This window comes from Cervus elaphus, chromosome 27 (assembly GCF_910594005.1).
Source record: "Cervus elaphus chromosome 27, mCerEla1.1, whole genome shotgun sequence".
In the NCBI taxonomy this organism is placed as follows: domain Eukaryota; kingdom Metazoa; phylum Chordata; class Mammalia; order Artiodactyla; family Cervidae; genus Cervus; species Cervus elaphus.
Window position 1 is genome coordinate 50,180,043 of NC_057841.1, and position 22,839 is coordinate 50,202,881.

At 36.7% G+C, this 22,839-nt stretch overlaps 1 protein-coding gene across 2 annotated transcripts in view; it reads right to left on the reverse strand.

The window, feature by feature from the left end:
• SMAD2 (SMAD family member 2) overlaps window positions 1-22,839 on the reverse strand; it is an 87,626-nt gene that overhangs the window by 17,906 nt on the left and 46,881 nt on the right. For both annotated transcript variants that reach the window (XM_043889686.1, XM_043889684.1), the window contains exons 3-6: window positions 13,698-13,787; window positions 12,449-12,642; window positions 10,941-11,075; window positions 8,602-8,676 (exon numbers count right to left, since the gene is read on the reverse strand). In XM_043889686.1, the coding sequence (XP_043745621.1) occupies window positions 8,602-8,676; window positions 10,941-11,075; window positions 12,449-12,642; window positions 13,698-13,787 (494 nt within the window). The remainder of the gene's footprint in view (window positions 1-8,601; window positions 8,677-10,940; window positions 11,076-12,448; window positions 12,643-13,697; window positions 13,788-22,839) is intronic.

The window sequence follows — 22,839 nt, forward strand, 5'->3', positions numbered from 1 at the left end:
TGTAATAATCTCACTATTTAAAGCTAGTTTCTATTACTTGCAGCTAAAACATCTAGAGAAATCCTTATGCACACAACCCTGTACACAAGTTTGCAAATATTTGTAGGATACATTTTTCAACAAGAAAATGTTGAGCAAAAGGAATGTGAGGTTAAATTTTTATAAGTACCCTCCCTGGATGTTTAATCCCACCAACAATTTATGAGCATTTCTTCACACTATATCACTACCTTTTGACATATGACAATTTAAAAGATTTAATGAGGCAACTCCAACATTTAAAATTTTTATTTATTTTTATTTTGTTATAAATAGTGCACTCATGTTCTTTACATCCATTTATCCATTAAGCACTGTCTTTAACCTCTTGACTTGTAGGAGGTTTTAAATCTAGAAATCAATTATGAGACTTCTTGTACATTTAAAAATATTTCCCCCCGTTTTTTGGTTTATCTTTCAAAATAAAAAAATTTTAATAAAATTATTTATGGAGTAGTTTTAGCTTTACAGTAAAATTGAGCATTAATAATGTACAAGGGTTCCCATTTACCCTCAAATCTACAACCTCGCCTGCCATCAGTGTCTCACATCACAATGTACATTTACTACAACTGAGGGACCTACATAGACATTATCACTCAAAGCCCGTAATTTATATTAGGGTTCATCTTTGGTTGCTGTATATTCTATAAATTTTGACAAATGTACGATGACATGTATTCACCATTACAGTAGCATACTGAATACTTACACTGTCCTAAAAATCTTCTGTGCTTATTAATCCCTCCCTCCCCTGAACCCCTAGCATCACTGACCTTTTTACTGTTTCTATAGCTGTCTGTGTCTTTTCCAGAACGTCATATAGTTGGAATCATACAGGTATGTCACCTTTTCAAATAGGTTTCACTTATAATATGCATTTAAGGTTCCATGTATTTTCATGCCTTTATTTGGCAGACTTCTTTTTAGCGCTGAATAACATCCCATTGTCTGGATGTGCCATAGTTCATTTATTCATTCACTTACTGAAGGATATCTCAGTTGGCAATTCATGAATAAAGCCACTATAAACATCCAAGTGCTGGTTTCTGTGTGTCCGTAAGGTAAATTTTCAACTTTAGGTGAATACCAAGGGGCATGACTGCTGATTGTATGGTGAGAATGTGCAGCTTTGTAAGCCGCCGCCAATCTGTCTTCCAAAGTGGCTATCCCATTCATTCTGCATTCCCATCAGCAGTGAATCAGAGTTCCTACTGCTCCACTTCCTTGCCAGAATTCAGATTCTGGTCATTCTAAAGGTATGGAGCAGTAATGTTTTAAATGTCATTTACTTAAGTTTATCAACCCTTTCTTCTGTGGTTTTATATCTTGCATAATTCTTGCTCAGATTATTTTAAAACTTCAAGTTCTCTCTAAATGGGATTCATTTTGATATGACTTACATATTTAGTATCTATAACTTTTTGAGAAATACTAAAATTAGTTTGAATTTCTTGAGCAAAATTAATGGCAAAGAAATGTATCTTTTACTTTTTTTAAGTTTCAGTATGTAAACTAACCATAAATTATTATCATTCAAATAAAAAAATAGACATTCTTTCAAAAGGCATATATGGGAGGACAGAAAAGTTAAAGGCCTTAAAATAATTTCATTTTATAATCTTTAAATTCAAATTACAAAAAACAGTCCCAAAGAACTAAAATTATCTACGATTTTGTTTTTATACCAAAAAAAGGCTTAAACATATGCTTTTAAAAAACCTCATTTACTGAATACAGAGACCAATCACATTCACAAACCTTTCAAAAAACTGATCATCATGCTGGTTTATTCCTTCCACCATATCCCTACCTGATCACCAACCAAGTCCTACCCTCAGGAAATACTGCAAAAGCAGGCATCTCTCTCCATCTCTTCTGAAACAAGCCAGAGGAGCCTAGTGCAGTAGTATAGTAGTCAGGAACAGAATTTCGAGAATCTGAGATCCTAGGTGCAAATTCCTGTCTCTTTCTACCTATCCTCCTATGGCATTCATTGCGGTACTGCTTTTTATGAATTAAATACCTGCTTTAATAATTCAAAATGTTGCATCATAATTTTAATCTGTAAAATACTGTCAAACTTTCGACACAGAATGGTAGAAATTTCAGATTAAGCAAAAATAAGATAAAGGAACTATGTCAAATCCAGTTAAAAAAATACATACTTCCTTCATGTTTCTTTATTATGTTCTATGTAATTCCAAGTTTTCTATAAGCATGAATTGTGTTCAAAATGAGAATACAGTTGCTCTTCTTTTGTTTTTATTAGTAACTTGTACAGGGTTCCCCTTATGGTTAGAATATAGAAGACTGTTGGAAAAACCCTTACTCCTACAATAAGAAAGTATCAGAAACACTAAAAAATTATATTTTTTACCAAAAGTGACCCCAAAACTATAGATTCATTTAAATTGTAAGTCATTTACAGAAAGGGATGAGCTCTTCCTACAGTAAGTAGGGAGTGGTAACCATTTTCATTGCTGGGAGTATCTGCCAAGTTAGCACACACAGGACTAGTCTTGCCAAAGGACAAACCAGCTAAAAATTTAATGGCCACACACAGGCAACTGGAATCTGAGAAGCTCAAGCACAGATACGGTCCTCTTCGTTAGCCAATTCTAACTCCCATATCTGACTTGTTGAAGGCAAGTGAATATTCTGTAAACTTCACCTCCTATCAGACTAGAAATGAGGGAAGGTGTTCACAGTTTATGAGGTCAGAATATGGACGTCCCGTCTGGGTCCCTGATACACGCAATACTGAAGCTACAGAAAAACATTTGAAAACTGAAGACCAAAATCTCTTATAAACATAGATTTGAAAATCCTTTAAAAAAATTATCAAATCAAACCCATAAAGATTTTTATTGAAGTGCAACTTATCATAACCAAATAAGGTCAAAATTGGTTTGTTATCAGAAAAATCACTTTGTGAAATTCACTTCAAAAAGGAATAAAACTGTATGATCCTTTCAGGAGACACAGAAAAAGTATGGACAAAGTTCCACGGCCATTCATTACAAACTATTCAAACCACCAGGAACAGAAAGAAACATCCTCAATCTGATAATCTATTAAAAATCCATAATTAACATCTCACTTATTCGGGAATTAGTAAATGTATTCGCCCTATGATCAACAACAATGTAAAAATATCCATTCTTAGTATTTTTATTCAACAGTTTACTGTAGATCTTAGCCAGGACAGAAAAAGAAGAAAGCATAAAAATGAGAAAGCAAGAAGTAAAACTGTTTTCAGAAAATCTTAGGATTCTACAGAATATTAGATACAAAAAGTGACTTTAGCCAAGTTCAGGGAAAAAAAACCAACAGACAATAATCAAATTTTACTCTATATTCTAGGAATAAACAATTAAAAAATAAAATTGAAAAATAAACATATAATAGCACTAAAAGTTAAAACAGTAAAGCATGCATCTCCTAACAGCTATACATCTATGCTAAAAACTATAAAACACTGCAGAGATGGCAAACCCAGTAAGACCATTACTCTAAAGTTCACAAACCTGACCCTTTTTTCCTGGCAAATCACTTTCCTATTTTGAGACGATCCTAATCATGACAATGAACTGCTCCTGCTCTGAAATCTCAATTCTCTCAATTTACTTCTAATCTTCATGCAGTCAACTTTTTTCTTTTTCTTGATGGTTAATTCATCTTCTTTATATTTTCTCTAAACACACTCATACAGTATTTACTATGAGTTAGGTACATGTAGCTACTGTTAACAACCCTATGAGGTAGGTACTATAATTATCCCTAGTTTACAGATAAGCAAACTGCATGCCTACATCGTCAAGCTAGCATAGAGAAGAGGGACAATTCAAGTCCCGGTAGTCTAGTTCAGAGGCCAATCATGCTATCCAGCAGCCATGCATCCGGTTAGAGATGCTGTCTTCTGAGTATAGCATGTTAACCTTATCTAGGGGTACATAGAATGACCAGATTGTAAGCAGAAAAAGTCAGAACTAAACCAAACCTGTATTTCTTATGATGTTCATTCAGCCTAATCCCTAATGTCCACAGGTTTTAAAGAATGAAGGCTTGACCAGAGAAATTAAAAACACAAAGCAAAGAAAAAGTAACATGTGCCTGCTCATACAGTTCTGTATTTTACTTTATTTGTCCTCTGGCTTCATTTATTTTATTTTGGCCCCGAAGCTTGCGGGATCATAGTTCTCCCAACAGAGATTAAACCCGTGCCCTCTGAAGTGCAAGCACAGAGTCCTAACCACTGGACCACCAGGGAATGCCCCCTCTGATCACCCTTTTAAAAACTATTAACTCCTTCTATCCCAGAAGGGTTTCAAAGACTAATTTAATCATGTCTTCCCTCAGGAAAAGTATGGACCAGAGTTTAAAGAGAGGTCAATTTTGTTCTAAACTGGGATCCTGCAGCACTCAGAAAATTCTTGCCATTGCACCAAGAGAACAACAGACAGCAGGCAGAAGAACAGTATTAAAGCAACTTTTTAGCATCTCATGAATCAAATATTCACAGTCACTGTCATTACAGTAAATACTTTTAAATGTGTTATTTTGAAAAAGATAGCAACATTTCCTCCACTGAAACAGAATTAGAAATATCAAGTTATGTTCAAAGCTAGCCCCAAAACAATGAATTCATTTTGATTCAGCTTATTCCCCCCCACTGGGTTTTGACCCATTACCATAACTAGTGATTACTGTCGTTGTTCAGTTGCCAAGTCATGTCCGACTCTTTAGGCTCCCATGGACTGCAGCATGCCAGGCTTCCCTGTCCTTCACAGTCACCCAGAGTTTACTTAAAGGCATGTCCATTGAGTTGGTGGTGACATCTAACCATCCCATCCCTCTGCCACCCCCTTCTCCATTTGCCTTAAATTTTTCTCAGCATTAGGGTCTTTTCCAATGAGTTGGCTCTTCCCATCAGGTGGCCAAAGTACTGGAGCTTCAGCAGCAGTCCTTGGTTGATAGCCTTTAGGACTGACTGGCTTGATCTCCTTGCTATTCAAGAGACTCTCAAGCGTCTTCTCCAGCACCACAGTTCGAAAGTATCAGTTTTTTCGGTCAGCCTTCTTTACGGTCCAACTCTCACGTCTGTTCATGACTACTAGAAAAACCATGGCTTTGGCTATATAGACCTTTGTCGTATAGTCATGACTACAGATGTCTCTGCTATCTTTGTATACACTGTCTAGGTTTGTCACAGCTTTCCTTCCAAGGTAATCATCTTTTAATCACATGGCTGCAGTCACCATCCACAGTGATTCTGGAGCCCAAGAAAATAAAGTTTGTCACTGTTTCCCTTGTTTTCCCATCTACTTGACATGAAGTGATGGGACCGCATGCCATGATCTGAGTTTTCTGAAAGCTGAGTTTTAACCGAGTTTTTTCACTCTCCTCTTTCACCTTTATCAAGAGGCTCTTTAGTTCTTCCTCACTTTCTGCCATTAGAGTGGTATCACCTGCATATCTGAGGCTGTTGATATTTCTCCCAGCAATCTTGATTCCAGTCTATGATTCATCCAGCCTGGCTTTTCACATGATGTGTAAGTTAAATAAACAGTGACAATATACAGCCTTGACACAGTCCTTTCCCAATTCTGAACTGATCTGTTTCTAACTGTTGCTTCTTGACCTGCATACAGGTTTCTCAGGAGACAGGTAAGGTGGTCTGATATTCCAGTCTTTAAGAGATCAGAGTCTGTTCTGATCCACACAGTCAAAGGCTTTCTTACAGTCTTGCAGTTAGGGATGTCCTCGGCATAGAGCAACTCGTTGGAGGGCAAGTCCTTGCCCAACTTGTGTTCGATACGGAGCAAAAGTTCATGGAGGTCTGGGCCACCATCACCAGGCAGCGGCTACCACCATCACAATGGCTATCCGTGAACCTGGTCTTGCGGATGTCAAACACGAAGTGTGTGTTCTTGATCACATTCATTCAGAAGCACAGGGGCAGCTGCGGGCAGCTGGGCGCACGGTCAGCCAGGCATTGGCAGCCCTTGGGACACCGGGAAAGGGGCTGGCCTGCGGCCGCCCCATCCTCCCAGATCTGGCCTACATGGTGACCGTGGATTTCCATGCAGCCAGGAAGACAGGTCCAGAGTCAGGCAGTGAGTGAGAGATGCTACTGCTGCACCCTCTCCCCACAGCCCCAGGATGAGCTGTGCACACCCAGAGGTGCTCTCACGTGGGGTCACCCATGGGCATGGCCATGGTCCTCTAAGCCTGAGCACTTGCTCAGGACTGGGTTGGCTACGGAGACGCAGCCCTGCAGATAGCTGATCTCTGACCCCAAACACCACCTGTACGACAGCCATCAGCTGGGTTACCATCAGCCTCTAGCCACACGTCACTGTTTAAATCAAATAAAGATAAAATTCAGGTTCTTGGCTGCACCAGTTATGTCAAGTACTCCTAGTAGCATGTGCCCACGTGGACAGCACACACCTAGAACCTTCCACCATTCCAGAGAGGTCCCTGGACTGTGGCCCACCAGGCTCCTCTGTCAATGGGATTTTCCCGACAAGAAAACTAGTATGGGGTGCCATTTCTTCTCTAAGGGATCTTCTAGACCCAGGGGTGGAACCCGGGTCTCCTGCACTGCAGGTGGATTCATTACTGACTCAGCCACCAGGGAAGCGCATAACCAGTGATTATACTCATCTTATTGCTCCTCACGTTTCAACTATATTATCCAACAGGCACTAATTGGAATCCTTATGGCCTTTTGTGCCTGGCTTCTTTCACCTAATATAATGCTTTCAAAGTTCATCCACATTGTAGCATGCACCAGTATTTCATTCTTTTATGTGGTTGGATAATATTCCCAAGTATGGATATAACTCATTTAATTTATCCATTAATCATCTCATACACAATCTAGGTCATTTCTACTTTCAGATTACTATGAATAATGCTTACATTTGTGTGTAAGTTTAGTTTGGACATGTTCTCAATTTTCTTGGGTCAAACTGCTGGGTCTTATTGCTATTCTTTATTTAACTTTGAAGAACAGCAAATCTTTCCAAAGTAACTGAGCCATTTTACATTCCCACTAGCAACATATGAAGACTCTTAACTTCTCCTATCTTCATCAAGACTTCTTATTCTTCTTTTTTGACTACAGAGCTTCCCCGGAGGTGCAGTGGTAAAGAATGTGCCTGCAATGCAGGAGACCTGGGTTCGATCCCTGGCTCAGGAAGATTCCCTGAAGAAGAAAATGGCGACCCACTCCAGGATTCTTGCCTGGGAAAGTCCACGGACACAGGTGCCTGGCAGCTATAGTCCATGGGTTCACAAAGAATCAGACTTTTTTATTACAGCCATTCTAGAGGGTGTGAAGTGATATGTCATGATTTTATTTGCATTTTCCCTGATGACTAATGATGTCATCAGAGTATGTTTTTATGGTATTCACGTCTAAGTGTCACAGAAGCAACTGTCCATCATAGGGCAAAAAGGAACATGGCTGATTTAGGAATACAGTTCTATGAGGTCCAGTGGTTAGGACTCTGTGCTGAGGGTAGGGAATAAAGAACCCCACAAGTCATTCAGCCAAAATTAAAAAAGAAAGAAAAAGATTTACAACATGCTATATCCAATGATCATCATCTGCTTTTCCTGGTTATTTACTATTCTGAAAAGCTATAAAGTATGATTAGCTATAGCAGAAGCTTCTTCATTTGGAAATCGAAATAATGAAAGAATTTAAGCAACAGAATTATTGTAAAGAGAACCACCCAAGCCCCTGCTATTTAGAAAATCACTTAGATTATCATAAATATAGAATGCTTCAGTATAAACTGTGTAGAAAAAGCTATGCTGTAACTTGGCAGGTTGTGATATTAAGCTGTCCAATCCTTAAGATACAACCAGGATGGAATAAATCAAGATCTACAATTACAGGGACATCACAGCTACTTCACTGGTAACCTATCAGTTATTATGCGTTACATGCACTCTATTATATAACAACTTTTCTAAAGTTTTGATGTGTGTAATATTTATTACATGTCAAAATTTTTTCTTCATTGTGTTTAAAGTTGATAGCTGAGTATTAGAAATTGAAGCAGGTCAAGTACAATATACAGGGTACTTTATGTAAACAATCTACTATAATTCAGAACTATTAAGTTAAAAGAGCACTAAAAAGCTGATCCCCATATCTTACTTCCAAGTTCCTCTGAAAACCTGTTATTGGGTTAATTAATTAGAATCTTTTATCACAAAGACATTTATTCATAAAGTCCCTAAAACTTTAAACAGAAGCATAAAACACTTGAAAAATATCTGAGTGTTCCCCGATTTTTATTTAACTCTAATAAGAGAAAATCCTAACAATTATTCTGCAGAGTAGTACGTGTTAATCTTTCACTGACAAAGAGGGTCCTCTCTCTGATTGCTCAAATATGATTAAATCAAAATAAAAGATTTCATTTTTTTGATAGGTATCCCAACTTTTCTAAACATAAGGGTTAGTAATAATTTTAGTGAATTTCAAACACGACAAAATTGTGTATTTAACTACTGAGTAATTTTGAAAATATTTTTTACCTGTATCCATACTTTGGTTCAACTGTTGATCACTTGTTTCTCCATCTTCACTGATATATCCAGGAGGTGGCGTTTCTACAAAAGTTTAGAACAAATTCAAGAACAGCTTTAATTTAATCTCAATGCCTTTTCTCCCAGCTACCAAAGATAACCAACAAATCACTCCAAATAACATATGAATGTTACATAACATCACTATAAAAAGCAGTATTGGATACTGAGGGCTTATGATTCAGGTTCCGATCCAAACCTTACAGGTGAATCCTTAAAACCCACTTGTAATACAATTGAGCTCTCTGTGCATATTTTCTTAGCTATTATTTACATATCTGGCTCGTTCTCATTTGTATATTTTCTGGGGCAAGAGCCAAAAATATAACTTCAAAGATGCCTCAGTTCTTAATCAGTATGTTTAAAATAAATTAGTAACCAAAAAAAATTTTTTTAACCAATGGCCATCGTAAATGGGTACTTAGACACACAACATAGGCACACAAGATTCAGAATTACAAAGTAATACAGGCTGACAAACTACGCTAGGTTCTACAGGGCAAAATATGGTAATATAGCTCAGGAATGGTCTAGCCTGAATTCTATCTAAATAGTGGATTGCTTGAGTGATTTCTAAACAGTTAAGTCCTGAATGCTTGAGGTAGAAAATTAAATTCAAATGAGACTGCTACACAAAACCGAGGTCAATTACTTTCTGAAAATACATAAGATTCTAATGTGTCATTTCCAAAATGGTTTATGAACAAAATGTTTATATTCAGACAGTACTTGGAATATCTAAGCTTCATGTAAAATAAAAAATTTATACAATTTTACCAATCATAATTCCAAGCAAGAAAAAGAAGTGTAGGTGATGCAGGTTAAAGGTCTCCTCCATGAACTCTTGTTGACAATCTCTCTTCAATAAGTTAATTTTAAGTTTTAACTTAAGTATCAAACTTTTCATTTTAAATGTCAGTCCCCTAAATTTTTAATATGAGAAGAAAATAAACTCCTTCATAGTAATACATGAACAACAAAGAATATAAAAATAAGAATATATACATTTATATGCTATTTTAAAAGTTAAATCAAATAAAATTAAGAAGAGCTAAGCTTTGCCAGTTTAACCACACATGTCTCAAAGGTGTAAATAGGAAAAAATACTGAACTGATAAATATGCTATTCTTTTTCATTTTTCTCCATTATTATTTATACATAAAATAGTAAACAACAAAGGTATAATACTAGTGTCTTGGAGGAAATGTTACAATTTCTTTCACAGTGGAATAAAAAGTGAACACCAAGGTTTTGCTGTCAGTTGGAGCTGGGTAAAGACCCACTGTCCAGAAAAGCAGGTTAAGTATAATCCAGATGTGATTTTCCACTTTGTAAAAGACCCAAATCTAAACAAAGATGATGGAAAATCAGCCCAAATATATCCACAGGTAAAAATCAAACATTTTGATTAACATCCTTCTACATAATCACTGGGTAGGTATCTTACAAGAGCGAATGCTTACACCTCAGTTTCCTAAGGATTGCTGAATTATACTGATTTCCACTTCAGACTTAAGGACTCCCTCAATCCAACACACTACTCACATGTAACTACTTCCAGTCAAATTCCTCTCCCTACAAAATGCCTAGTGTTCACCCTGCTTCCCCTTGTCCTAGCCCCCATTTTCCACAATAAACTCTTTGCCCTGTACTAACTCCTCAAAATGTTTATGTTTCCCAATAAAAGCAGCTTTTATTCTTTAAATCTCCTTTTGGAATAAATAGTAGTAAAAGAAAAAGGCATCAAGATAGTCAGAAAATACTTTTTAACCTTAAAAATAGCTGTTTTTAAAAAGTCTTCTTTTACCTTATGTTTTCAAAATTACCTCCAAAGAACAAGCATTATTTCCATGATGAGACACATTAAGGCAATTTTTTTTTACTATAGCTGAAACTCGAAGTTCCTTACACATTTTCAGTGGTATAAATAAAACATAAAAGTGGAATAGATTAATACTGCACACGGAGAAAAAAATTAAAACACCAAAAAATCCAACATACAGCTATATGCTCATGCTTATCCCTTTAGTTTGTACTGGACACATAATGTTATAGAGCAGAATTTGAGAATTATGTGGTTCATTTATTTTTCAGCATTACTGAGTCCCAGATGAAAAAGAACTAAAATAGAAGTTTCCTGATTTTTCAGTACAACATACATGTTGCTGTGTCTGTAGAACTAAAATTTTTAAAAAGCCAAACCATAACTTATTTATTAATAGATGAATGTTTATGAACAAAATCTGTATCTATGTCACAGTTTAGGAGACTCAGAAGGCAAAAATACCTGGGATATAATTACTCTGCGGCTCGATTCCTGCTGGGAAGTTAGTGTTTTCTGGAATGGAGTGGGTGTAGTCGTCCAGAGGGGGCAGCTCTGTTAAGATCTCTGTATGCCGGGGCACCAACACCGGGGGCAAAACTGAAAGAGCGGAAGAAACCCAGTTAACGGCAGAGCAGATGGGAGCAGCCCTTTTATCAAAAGTCTTCACACACAGAAAAGAATTAGCCCGATTAATTTCTGAAGTTTAGGATTGACTTATTTGGTATTATTCAGCTATTGAGAAACTGACAAACCCGATTATGATTTTAATTTACCACGAAGTCCACAATCTAAATCTCCAAGTTCTGATTTATCTTGTACTTTTGGGGAAAGAGTGATCCTGATCATATTATATGACCATCAGTCAGTCAGTCAGTTCAGTCGCTCAGTCATCTCCGACTCTTTGCAACCCCATGAATCGCAGCACGCCAGGCCTCCCTGTCCATCACAAACTCCCGGAGTTTACTCAAACTCATGCCCATCGAGTCGGTGATGCCATCCAGCCATCTCATCCTCTGTCGTCCCCTTCTCCTCCCGCCCCCAATCCCTCCCAGCATCAGGGTCTTTTCCAACGAGTCAACTCTTCGCATGAGGTGGCCAAAGTATTGGAGTTTCAGCTTCAGCATCAGTCCTTCCAATGAACACCCAGGACTGATCTCCTTTAGGATGGACTGGTTGGATCTCCTTGCAGTGCAAGGGACTCCGCAGAAGTTCATAAATCCTCATTGAAAACGTTGCAGTAAGATTTGTAAAATCAAGCTTTTTTCCCCTAAACATAGCAGCATTCTATTAAGTTTCAAGTACTAAGTAAATTGAGTAAGTAAACTGACTGGAAGTCCTGCTGTGAGTTTTACTAAACTGCTTAGTTACAAATGATATCATTAAAGTACATCAAAAAACCAAAGAGCGAAATGACTTAAAACAGTTAACGCAGCAGACAGGTAATGAGACTTATTCAGTTCCAATCAGATTGTGTATCTATAGGATTAGAATTTCCTAGATATGCACTTTGATGTGAAATGTTATTTCAAGAAACTAACGTATCTTTCCCTCTAAGCTATATTTTTCCATAACATATATCAACATTTTCTTAGTATTTTTAATTACTGCCAAAAAATTTACTGAATTCAAGGCAACTTATTAGAGCTTTATGCTCCCCTGGTGGCTCAGATGGTAAAGAATCCACCTGCAATGCGGGGGACCTGGGTTTGATCCCTGGGTCAGGAAGAAAAGGGAATGGCAATCCACTCCAGTATTCTTGCCTGGAGAATTCCACCAACAGAGGAGCTTGGTGGGCTACAGTCCATGGGGAAGCAAAGAGTCAGGCACAACTGAGCAACTAACACTTTCACTTTTCACTATTAAAGAGTTTTATGCCAAAGTTTCCCTGGGTCAATTAGGTGTAAGAGTACCTAATATACTTAAATTCAAGCATTTAACCAAAACAAGGGGAAAAAATCTAATTTTCCTACCTGGTGTCTCAACTCTCTGGTAGTGGTAAGGGTTTACACATACTTCATCCTTTTTAAGATTAAAAGCATATTCGCAGTTTTCAATTGCTTTGAGTTCATGATGACTGTGAAGATCAGGCCAGCGCCATAATCGGCAATATATTACATGAGGCAGTCCTTTTCGATGGGACACCTGAAGACGACCATCTAGAGACCTGTTGGGAAGCAAGGGGAAAAGAAAGATGGGAACTTTTAAAAACAATAAACATACTCAATTGGGCTAAACTAGTACATTAAGAGCATAAAGAAAGGAATGACAGACATTTAGTTAGTTTTAGTGAATACAAGGAAGAAAAATGTACTATCTAATGGATCTGATATAAAGGTAAGCAGCAGCACTAGGGTATTTTTCTTATAAACATGTTACATAAATGACTCAAATGTCAATCAATGAACAGGTAGCCGTTTGGGGAAAAAATGTTTTGTTGTTTTTTTTTTTTGTAAAGTCTCATACAGCTACACGTGAAAAATGTTATCAACATCTATCTTTAGTGACTCAAACTCTTACTTAGGGAGGCTTAAGGGCATTACTTCTGTAGGTGACTGAATTATCAAAAAAGGAACTAGTGTGAAGAATGGCAAATACCAACAATGATGTAAAAGTAACTTACTAAAACTAACATAACTCATTACCCAGTTGTGACTGTTTTGAGTACTGAGGTATATTTTCTATAGCTCACACATAAATGCAGATGGTGATGAAAATGATGCGATGAAATGGACAAATACCAATATGCTCAAAAAGAGAATAAGGTGATTAAAAAAAAAAAATAACCAAAACAAGTCAGCCTAGCATTATTTGTGACATAAGGGGTTCAGTAAATAACCATGTACTTATTAGTATAAAGATGAGATTTAGATGACAGCAAGAAATTTAGCAAAAACTGGTTATGTATCTACTGAAAAATTAGGCCAACAACAGATTATAATCTACCCTCACACTAAAATGAGAATATAGTTATCGAAGCTCCTATTCTTTAGGGGATGCAGTAATTTAAAGATTTAAAACTAGAATTTCATTGATCAACACGTCAGCGGAAACATTTAATATATTTTTAATACTGGCAAGCAGTTATCTTAAATGCCATGCCTTATTTTACATTAAGGAAACATCCTAGGCAAAATTATACTAAGCAACCCACTTTAGGTCTTCCAAAACACCCTCCCTCCCACAAGATCTCTAGGATTCCATAGAGGGCAGAATATTCACCTGGTTTGTTCAGAGAAGCTGTAAAGGCCTGTTGTATCCCACTGATCTATCGTATTTGGTGTACTCAGTCCCCAAATTTCAGAGCAAGTGCTGTGCATAAATTGAAAAACAAAAAGTTGACGTGAACATGGAAGCATGGTTATTCAAATTACCATGATGCAAAACATGGAGAATGTGCAGAACACTTCCTTCACCCAGAAAATATATGCCACTTCACTTTTTCACCGGCATTTAGTGCTGATTTCTATATTTTCTATATGAAGGAAGCCAATAAAATGGAACATGTGACTCCAGATAAGTTATGATTATGTTTTTAAAATGTGAACACCAATGCTCTCTAGCTTAATGAAATCATAACTGTGCCTTTTCCAATTTCCTCTACTCACAACAAAGGATCCTATGCCATTAAGTCTTACTAACAGTGCTTCATTTTATAATCCAGTTTTAAAAAAAAAAAATCTAAAAATGGATATCAACTGGTATTTTTAACATAGATAAAATTTCAATTAAAACAGACATATATCCAGTTAAAATTTCCAGCTTATTTGTTTAAGATACATACATATTCAGTTTTACTGAAAATTATTATTGCTCTTATTACTACAAAGGACAAGGAAATGGATTTTGAAGTCATCCTAGCATAGCACACTACCTGAAAATTTTTAAGAAACTGCTACAAGGATTAAAGATATGTGAAAGCACAAAATTTGTAAAAGATACTATGACTATGCAAAGTTGCTGTATCTAGTTTTTCTTCATCAATTCACCTGAAAGACATACACCAGAAAGATTTTTTTAAAAAATCTGATTTGAAAATTCAAAAATCATAATTTTTCTTCCACATTTCTTTCCAGAATAAGGACAGCCCAGATGTAAGTCCGCCTATTTTCCCTGCCACCACTTCCTTTGAATGAGAATTCTGAGAAGAGGAGAAAAGAAGAGCTTAATAAACAGTCTGGAATCGAACTACTCTCTGCCAAAGGGGCCTTGCCAAAGATAGCAGGTTATACTTTTTTAAAAATGAGGGTCAAAAGACAATTTCTGAAACTCCATTCCAACTTCTTACATGTTATGAAATGATCAAAACTTAAAGGAAGAGAAAGAAACATCTCAAAACAACTTTTGAGCATCCTTTGCTAACCGGCTCACTCACTCAGCATTTCAAAGGGCACTGGTGAAAAGCGCTGCCTTCCTGAGGCTGGGCAACTCGTCCAGTCTCCCGCAGGGTCACTGAGCTGCATTGGAGGCTAGCGTAAGTGTAATGCAGGATGGCTTTGCAAAATGCATTTTCAGACACTTTGGAGCACCTTGTTGAGACATTTTACTGATTCTCTTGGTTTTTTTAGGCTTCAGAAGTCTAACTTCCACTTCTCAGACTACAAGTCAGAAAAGGCCAAACTGGAGGCTAATTCAGACCTTTTCTTTTCTCCCAAAGGTGTACTGACTAAAAAACCATAACATGAATGGTTCTTTAAGATATTTATCAACTATCTACTGGAAACATATAGCACCAAGTGGTTTAAAACAATAAAACCAACCCAGTTCTGGAGTTTCATGAATCTGAATTCAAACCTCCGAAGGAACAGTATACATCTTCCTCTTCTCTCTTTAAAAACAGCCAAAAGATCTTTAAATGACTGAGAAGAGTACATAATGTGGCTATTCTGCTCTTATGAGGCTAAAAAATATTTCATTCAAGAAACTCTGGAACTGACATGAGAAGCAGAAATGTAACAGGGCATGAAGAGCTTAAGCTGTGTTTTATTCAAGCCCTGAAATATATGAGAGAGCAATAAACAGTAGCTGTTAAAAGCATGCAATCAATCTAGAGGCAGACAGAACTACCTCCCAACTCAACTCAGCTACTTTTCCACTGCCATCACAGGGTATTTAAGCCTCAGTTCTATTGACCATTGCAATCTCTCTCATGCAAATTGGAAGGTTTATTTAAAAATAATAAATTTGCTTCTATCAAGTAAAATTTTTCCTCATTTATATATGAAAATTTTCTTAAAGAATCAATCTATATCAAAATATACAAAATATCTAGGATAAATGTAATTATAAATGTGTCAAAACTACAAAAATAAACGTTTTAATTATTACTTAAAGAACACAAAAATCAACCAAAGAGAAAAACATACATCTTCCTAAACAGCAAGCTAACATCATAGCAATATCAGTTCTGCCAAATTTACATATTTGATGAACTCTCAACAAAGATTAAAAAAAATTTTTAAGACTCAAACAAAATTACTCAACATATATAAAAAAAAATTACAAGAATGACCAAGAAAACTCCCACGAAGAAGCAACTGCCTCTACTAGATCCTGAAACACATTATAATCTTCAACAGTGGCAACTGTATGAAATTAATAAAGGAATACAAAACAGAATAGAGGTCCTGCCAGTAGGGCAGCCTCAATCGGGCAAACCTTCCTTTGGATAAAAATGATAGCCTTTAAACAAAATATATTAAAATTAACTATTTGAAAACAAAATAAAATCAACTATTTGGTAACAGTGGAGAGACACAAAGCAGACAGAAACTGAAGGAAAGCCAACCTCTATAGGGGGTGCAGCAGGACCAGGTGAGATGCATTTGCGCGGCTCTGTAAGGCGACCCTCAGTGGAAGCTACCCAGGGGAACTAGACCTTAAGCGAAAAAACGGCAGTTTTAACGACCTGCAGAATCAGAGGGTGGATTTGGGGTTATCGGAAAGGCTGGAAAAAGAAGAGGGAAATCCCATAATGAAGGAAAGAAACCACAAAGGGGAAGAAAAAAAAAAAAAAACACATCAAAACAGGAGTGTGAATTCTGGCCAGACCCTAAACTGTCCCTGTGGGAGAGGCTGTGGAGGCCTGTTCAAAACCAGCACTTGAAAGTCTGAAAGAACTAAGCTCAGATTTCAGCTACTCCTTTGCTCAGAAGCAGTTTGCACTTTCAGGTGACCCAAAACTGTTTGTAAGAACAAAAATCAACATTCTTCAGAGAAAGATAAGAGAATTTAGTCTCTATGATATTTTGTCCCAAATAGCCAATACAAAAATCACAAAATACTAAACAGGTGAAGAGATAAGAAACTGTTACCCCCTGGTTAAAAAAAAAAACAGCTGTTAGAAACAGACCATTAAAATGAATTAACAGACAAAAATCTTGAAGTAACTACTTACTATGAGCATGTTCATGGACTTAATGAACCAATAGGAATCTCAGGGAAACTAAAAACAAATGAAAACTCTATAACTGAAAACTACAAAATCAGAAATTAAAAATTAACCTGATGGTGGGAGAAGACATAAGAGTCAGTGAATTTAAAGATGGATCAAAGACGTTATCTAATTAGAACTGAAATAAAAGACTGAGTAACAAAATAAAAGTTTCAGTGGCACATGGAGTCCCCAAAAGAGGGCAATTAAGAACAGACAAAAATATTTGCAATAATAATAGCTGAAACTCTTCAACTTCAGTGAAAAACTAAACTTATACTTCCCAGAAACTCAGTGAATAATAAGCAGTTTAAAAATAACACCCATGAAACAACCAAAAACACACTAGGGCATATCACTGTCAAACTGCTAAAAACAAACGTTGAAAAGAAAATCTTTAAGCTCGTGAGAAGTATGAAAACTCTTTCCAGAAAGGAATCCACCCAAACCTTTGCAGTAGAAGACTTGACCAAACTCTAACATGGCTTCTAGAAACCTAAGGCCTCGTCTGTGGTGTGACACAGACCCTCTGGAGTTCCTGCCTGGAAATGCTCAAGACTGCCAAAAGAATTTACCATTTGTCCCAGCCAATACTGATACATAGGCTTCTGGCCTCCTTTTCCTGAGGAGCATCTATTTTAAAAAGCTTACAATTGTAAATCCTTCCTGTCTCTTTGAAATGTATATATGACTCCTACAACTCAGGAGGGGAGGACCTGAAAACCATTCCTTTGAAATGTAACTGATCATCAGGAAAAAAGGGCCTCTATCTGCCTCCCAGTCTGCCCTCTAAGGAAAGGCAGAAGCCTAACTTCTGATAAATGCCTTTCGGCAAACACAGATGGCCTCAATCAGTGACACTAACCAAACCTCTCGCCCACTTGCTGCATATAATTTTTCACTTCCCTGACTCTGTTGCAGACCCCACTCTTGACCCCCGTGCTACTCATTATTCCAGTCACTTCTGTGCAAATTGGAATTGGGCTCACATCTTACCACCCTGATGGTAATAGTTACTGAAGAAAATTTGCTTTTTATCACCTTTAACCAATGACACGCAGCTTTGACAGCAACCAAACCACAACAATTCATATGCAGAGAGGCATAACAACAATTTCTCATTAGAAACAACAGAAGCCTGCAGGTAATGGAACAGCAGCTTTAAAGAGCACCAAGGGGAAAAAAACCCTCAACCTAAAACCATAATCAAGAAAATTCAGGATAAAGAGAAATAACAGATGTAAGTTAAATCACGGGGGAAATTTTTAAAGAACTAAAAAGTATAGGTATGTAAGTAAATATAAAAAGATAGTATTCATTTCAGCTCTTCATTTCTACAGAAAGATGATGACCAACTACAGAAAAAACCTATAACTAAAAGTATTCGAGTGTAATTTAAATGACAACGGCAGCAGAAGAAACAGCAGGCGTTTTAGAATCACTACACTATTGCAAAACTAAAAACACAGACTATCACTGGGAAAGCAACCCCCTCCTCAAACAGCCAAGAGCTATAACTAAAGAGTATGTAGAAAACTATTAATAAAATGAAATACTAAAAAATAAGTCCAAAGGAAAGAAAGAACAAATAACAGATGATAACTGAAAACAAAGTGTAAAGAGTAAAACAAAGAGTAGGTCCAACCCTATCAGCGTTAACATTATACATAAATACACCATATACTCCAATTAAGAAAGACTTGTCAGAATGAATACAGTATGCAAAATGTCTACCAAAAAGGGTGTACTTTAAATATAATATATAGATGGGCTGAAAATACAAGAGTGGAAATATAGTTCATATAAGCAGTGAGTTTAATAAAGCATAGTACCAGAAATAGTAAGACTCATGTCTAAAAATACTACCAGAGATAAATATACATATTTCATTGAGAGGGCCAATTCATCAGAAGACCTGTATGCATTTAAAAATAAAGTTCAAAATACACGAAGTAAAAACCGATAGATCTAAAGAAAGAAATGAACAAATCAGTCATCAGAGTTATCTCACGAACTCTTAGGACAGTCAGACTATAAAAAAAAAATCTATATATCATAGTAAGAGCTGTACAGTACTATCAACCACCATCTAACTGACATTTATAGAATCTGCTTCAAGTACACACAGAATATTTAACAAAGAGAGCAAAACAGTGCCTGAGAGTCAGGGGGTGGGTGGTAAGTGCCTGGTTGTTTAGAAGAGGTTAGAAAATTGCCTAAATTTTTCTAGAAATGCTAATTTCTTCCCAGAAATGGCTTTCAATTTACATCACTAAAAAAAACCAGACCAAACTTAGGACAATTTTCTCCTTCCTTCCAGTCTTTGTGTATGGAGACATGTAGTTCAAGACCTCCCAAGAGGACTCCATCAGTTTTCATCATCATGTATTTTAAAAAGGATGGCATGTAATGAGAAGTTATCCACAGATCCTATGGTATGTTGTTGTTTAGTCACTAAGTCATGTCCGACTCTTTTGTGACCCCATGGACTGCAGCCTGCCAGGCTCCTCTGTCCATGGGATTTTCTAGGCAAGAATACTGGAGTGGATTGCCATGCCCTTCTCCAGGAAATCTTCCCAACCCAGGGGAACTCTCATCTCTTAAGTCTCCTGCATTGGCAAGCAGGTTCTTTACCATTGGAGCCACATGGGAAGCCCGAGGGAAAAGATCTTCAAAGCAAAACATCTGGAAAAAGACGAATTACTGATACAACATGAATGAATCTCAGAAATATTTGACTCAGAGAAGCTGAACATGAAAGACTAGATTCTGAATGATTCCATTTACATAAAGTTCGAGAAGGGACAAAACAAACTTAAAGCGCAAAAAATCCCAACAGTAGTTGCCTCTAGAGGGAAAGAGAACGAAGAACTTCCTGGGTGACTGAATGAAACCTTCTTTATCTTGATAATACTGTAGTGATGGACAGGGAGGCCTGACGTGCTGCAGTCCACAGGGTCGCAAAGAGTCGGACTCGGCTGAGCAACTGAACTGACTGACTGACTGACTGTGCATCTGTCAAATCAAAAACTACTGAGCACCGTGATTTGTGCTCTTTATGATTTGACAATTTTACCGAAAAATACAAGCAAAGGGGGTAAAAATTCAGACAATGAAATAATAAAAATGGAAAGTAGCCAACAAAAAAATTATATATTAATTTAGTATATAATAAAGTTCCCTATGAATTGACAAGGAAAGATCTCTCAAATAAAATATTAAGTGGAAAAAAAGTACAGTATTTTAGTACACACACACACACACACACACACACACACACACACACACACACACACACACACACACACACACACACACACCCCCACACACACACACACACACACACACACACACACACCCACCCACCCCCCCGAACCGGAGTTACCTGAGGTGGGGAGAGGGAGGAAAGAGAAAATTTTTCAATGTTTGTTCGTTCTGTTTTTACATATGTATGCATATATATGTGTACCCATAAAATATATACAGATTTTTAAACTATGACAATGTATTGCCTTTTACCAAAATTAAACAAATCAAACAAAAGAATACTGCCAAAGAATTAAACGTTAAGTCAAGCTGTCTTGACATTTCTATTAAAAGATATGCTTCTAACCTTAGATAACTAAGAATAAGAAGTACAGATTGTTATTTTCTATTCTGCGCCATTTCAGCTCACTTAGGGCATTAGTTTAGAAGATAACAAATGCCAGTCGGAGGCCTGTTTATTCTGCCAGCAAAATGTCCTCTCTAACATGAGCCTTTGGTACCCATTTTCTTCCACATGCATTTATATCAATGGCCTGCACCTAGCCCCGTTTTAACTTGACTACTAATTCTTTAGGTATGCCTAGCAAAACAGGTCAATTTTTAAGACCTAGTAGTCTAGGGGATTTAAATCAGGCAGTTTTAATTACTCCCTCTTCTTTAAAGAGTCTTTCTACCCAAAGTTTTTATTTATGAACAAAATAAACCCCATAAGACCTTGAGCTCCTAAAGGTCTTTGTATACCTACCACATAGCAAGCGAGGTAGCTGGTGACTAAATTAGTATTTTTATAGCATAAAATCTGAATCGTAATATTCCCAGGCACACTAAATCATAATACTTTACATAACAGTGAGGAAAATGGCTCTCTCAGGTTTTCAGTTTGTTAACAAGGAGTGGCAAGTTATAACTGCAAATATGGACAGTTCCCAAAAGATATTAAAAGAAGTAAATGCAGGAAAAATGTCAGAAAAACAGCACTGATTACAACTACTTTATAAAACTCTTCTGTACATTCTCTATTTCAATAAATCCAAAATGCAACATTATCTTATACTAAATAAGGAAAAACTTTCAATTTTATTTATATGATGCGTCCCAAAGTGAAGAAATGTACATCTGAAAACCAGTGAAATAAGTAATAACAATTACTTTCATAAGTTAGCCAGGCCATATGCCAGGCATCATTAAGACTTAATATATTATGGACCTCATAAGAACCTGCAAGCTACTTACTATCTCGCTTTAAATTTAAGGAAACTGAGCCTCAGAGGGACAGTAAAACAATCTCCTAACAAGTGGCAGGGCCAAGATTCCAGCCCACTCTTGTCCAACAACACTTTCCACTTCACCAAGAGCTTTCTGAGCTTTTGTTTTCACAGCACCTCTGTCAGCATTTCTGTGACTAAAACCTGGGGATCCCTGGGCACCTCAAATACAGTACTGTCGAGAGTCTGCAATAGTTTTTTTTTAAGTTGTATTTTCATCCCAAGTAAATAGTAACATAAACCTTCTGGACACGTGTTCTGGATAACCTGGTAAACACCAGTCTCACTCTGCTGCATCATCTCAGCATCTCAGTTTGGATCAGGGTTTGACAATCACCTCAGCACCAAGGGTAAGTAGAGAGACTGACTTAACATGTGAGTGACGAGACCACACCAAAAAGGCCAAGTGGTATTAGGATGTGCTAAATAAACTATGCTTCCTAGTAGTCTTAGAGAAAAGAGGTACAGAATTTAGCAATACAGGGCAGATGATAATATGCTGACCTTAAAAGAACCTTAGTCATTCAGCACCACAATCACAATGCAAACAAAAAATCAATATTAACGAATCATTAACTTGATGCTAGAATTTTCTCAGTTACAGAACTCAGTATAAATTAGCCTTTTGATAATCATAAACCTTCACTAAATTATGTTTCTACACATTTAAACAACATTAAGAAGTCCACAAGAAATGTCTACCTATCACTTGAAAGTGAAACATATCAATGCTTCACTGTTAATAAGTAGTAAGGAAGAGAAAGATGGGTCTGAAAACATTAAACGGATAAAAATACTTGATAGGAGTAATTCATATGTTCCAAAGAAAGTATTACACTTTACTAATTACAAAATAAACTGTAATAATAGCACTGTCCCATACACATTAGCTCAACATCTCCTAAATTTGACTATCTGACTTCAGGACAGTCTAAATACTCAAAAGTTTAAAAAAATTTGCATGCTAACTGGTTAAAGACAAAAACTGGTCTCAGATAAATTCAGCCTGGTCAAAATTTGATATAGTTCACCAATGCAATTAACATACAATAATATGCTGAAATAAGATATAACAGACCAAACATAAGTCATCTAACAAAGCTGTCTTCGCCTAGATTCAGTCAGATGAGCAAGCACGTCCATATCAGAATCTCATGCAAAGTCCTGCAGACCTTGTACTGGAGATTTCTCCACAATAAACCTATTATGTTTTACTAATTCATTATTTTTCATGACTTTCTTGCCTAAAGATTATATTTCTTCTACAAATCAAAAGGAGTAAGGATCTAGACCGGCATGAGGAAACCCACATATACAACACTGAATACTGAATAAAATTAACAGAATGGCATCAACAAAAGAAACTTTACCTGAGGCTCTAGTTCGATTACTGATGTAC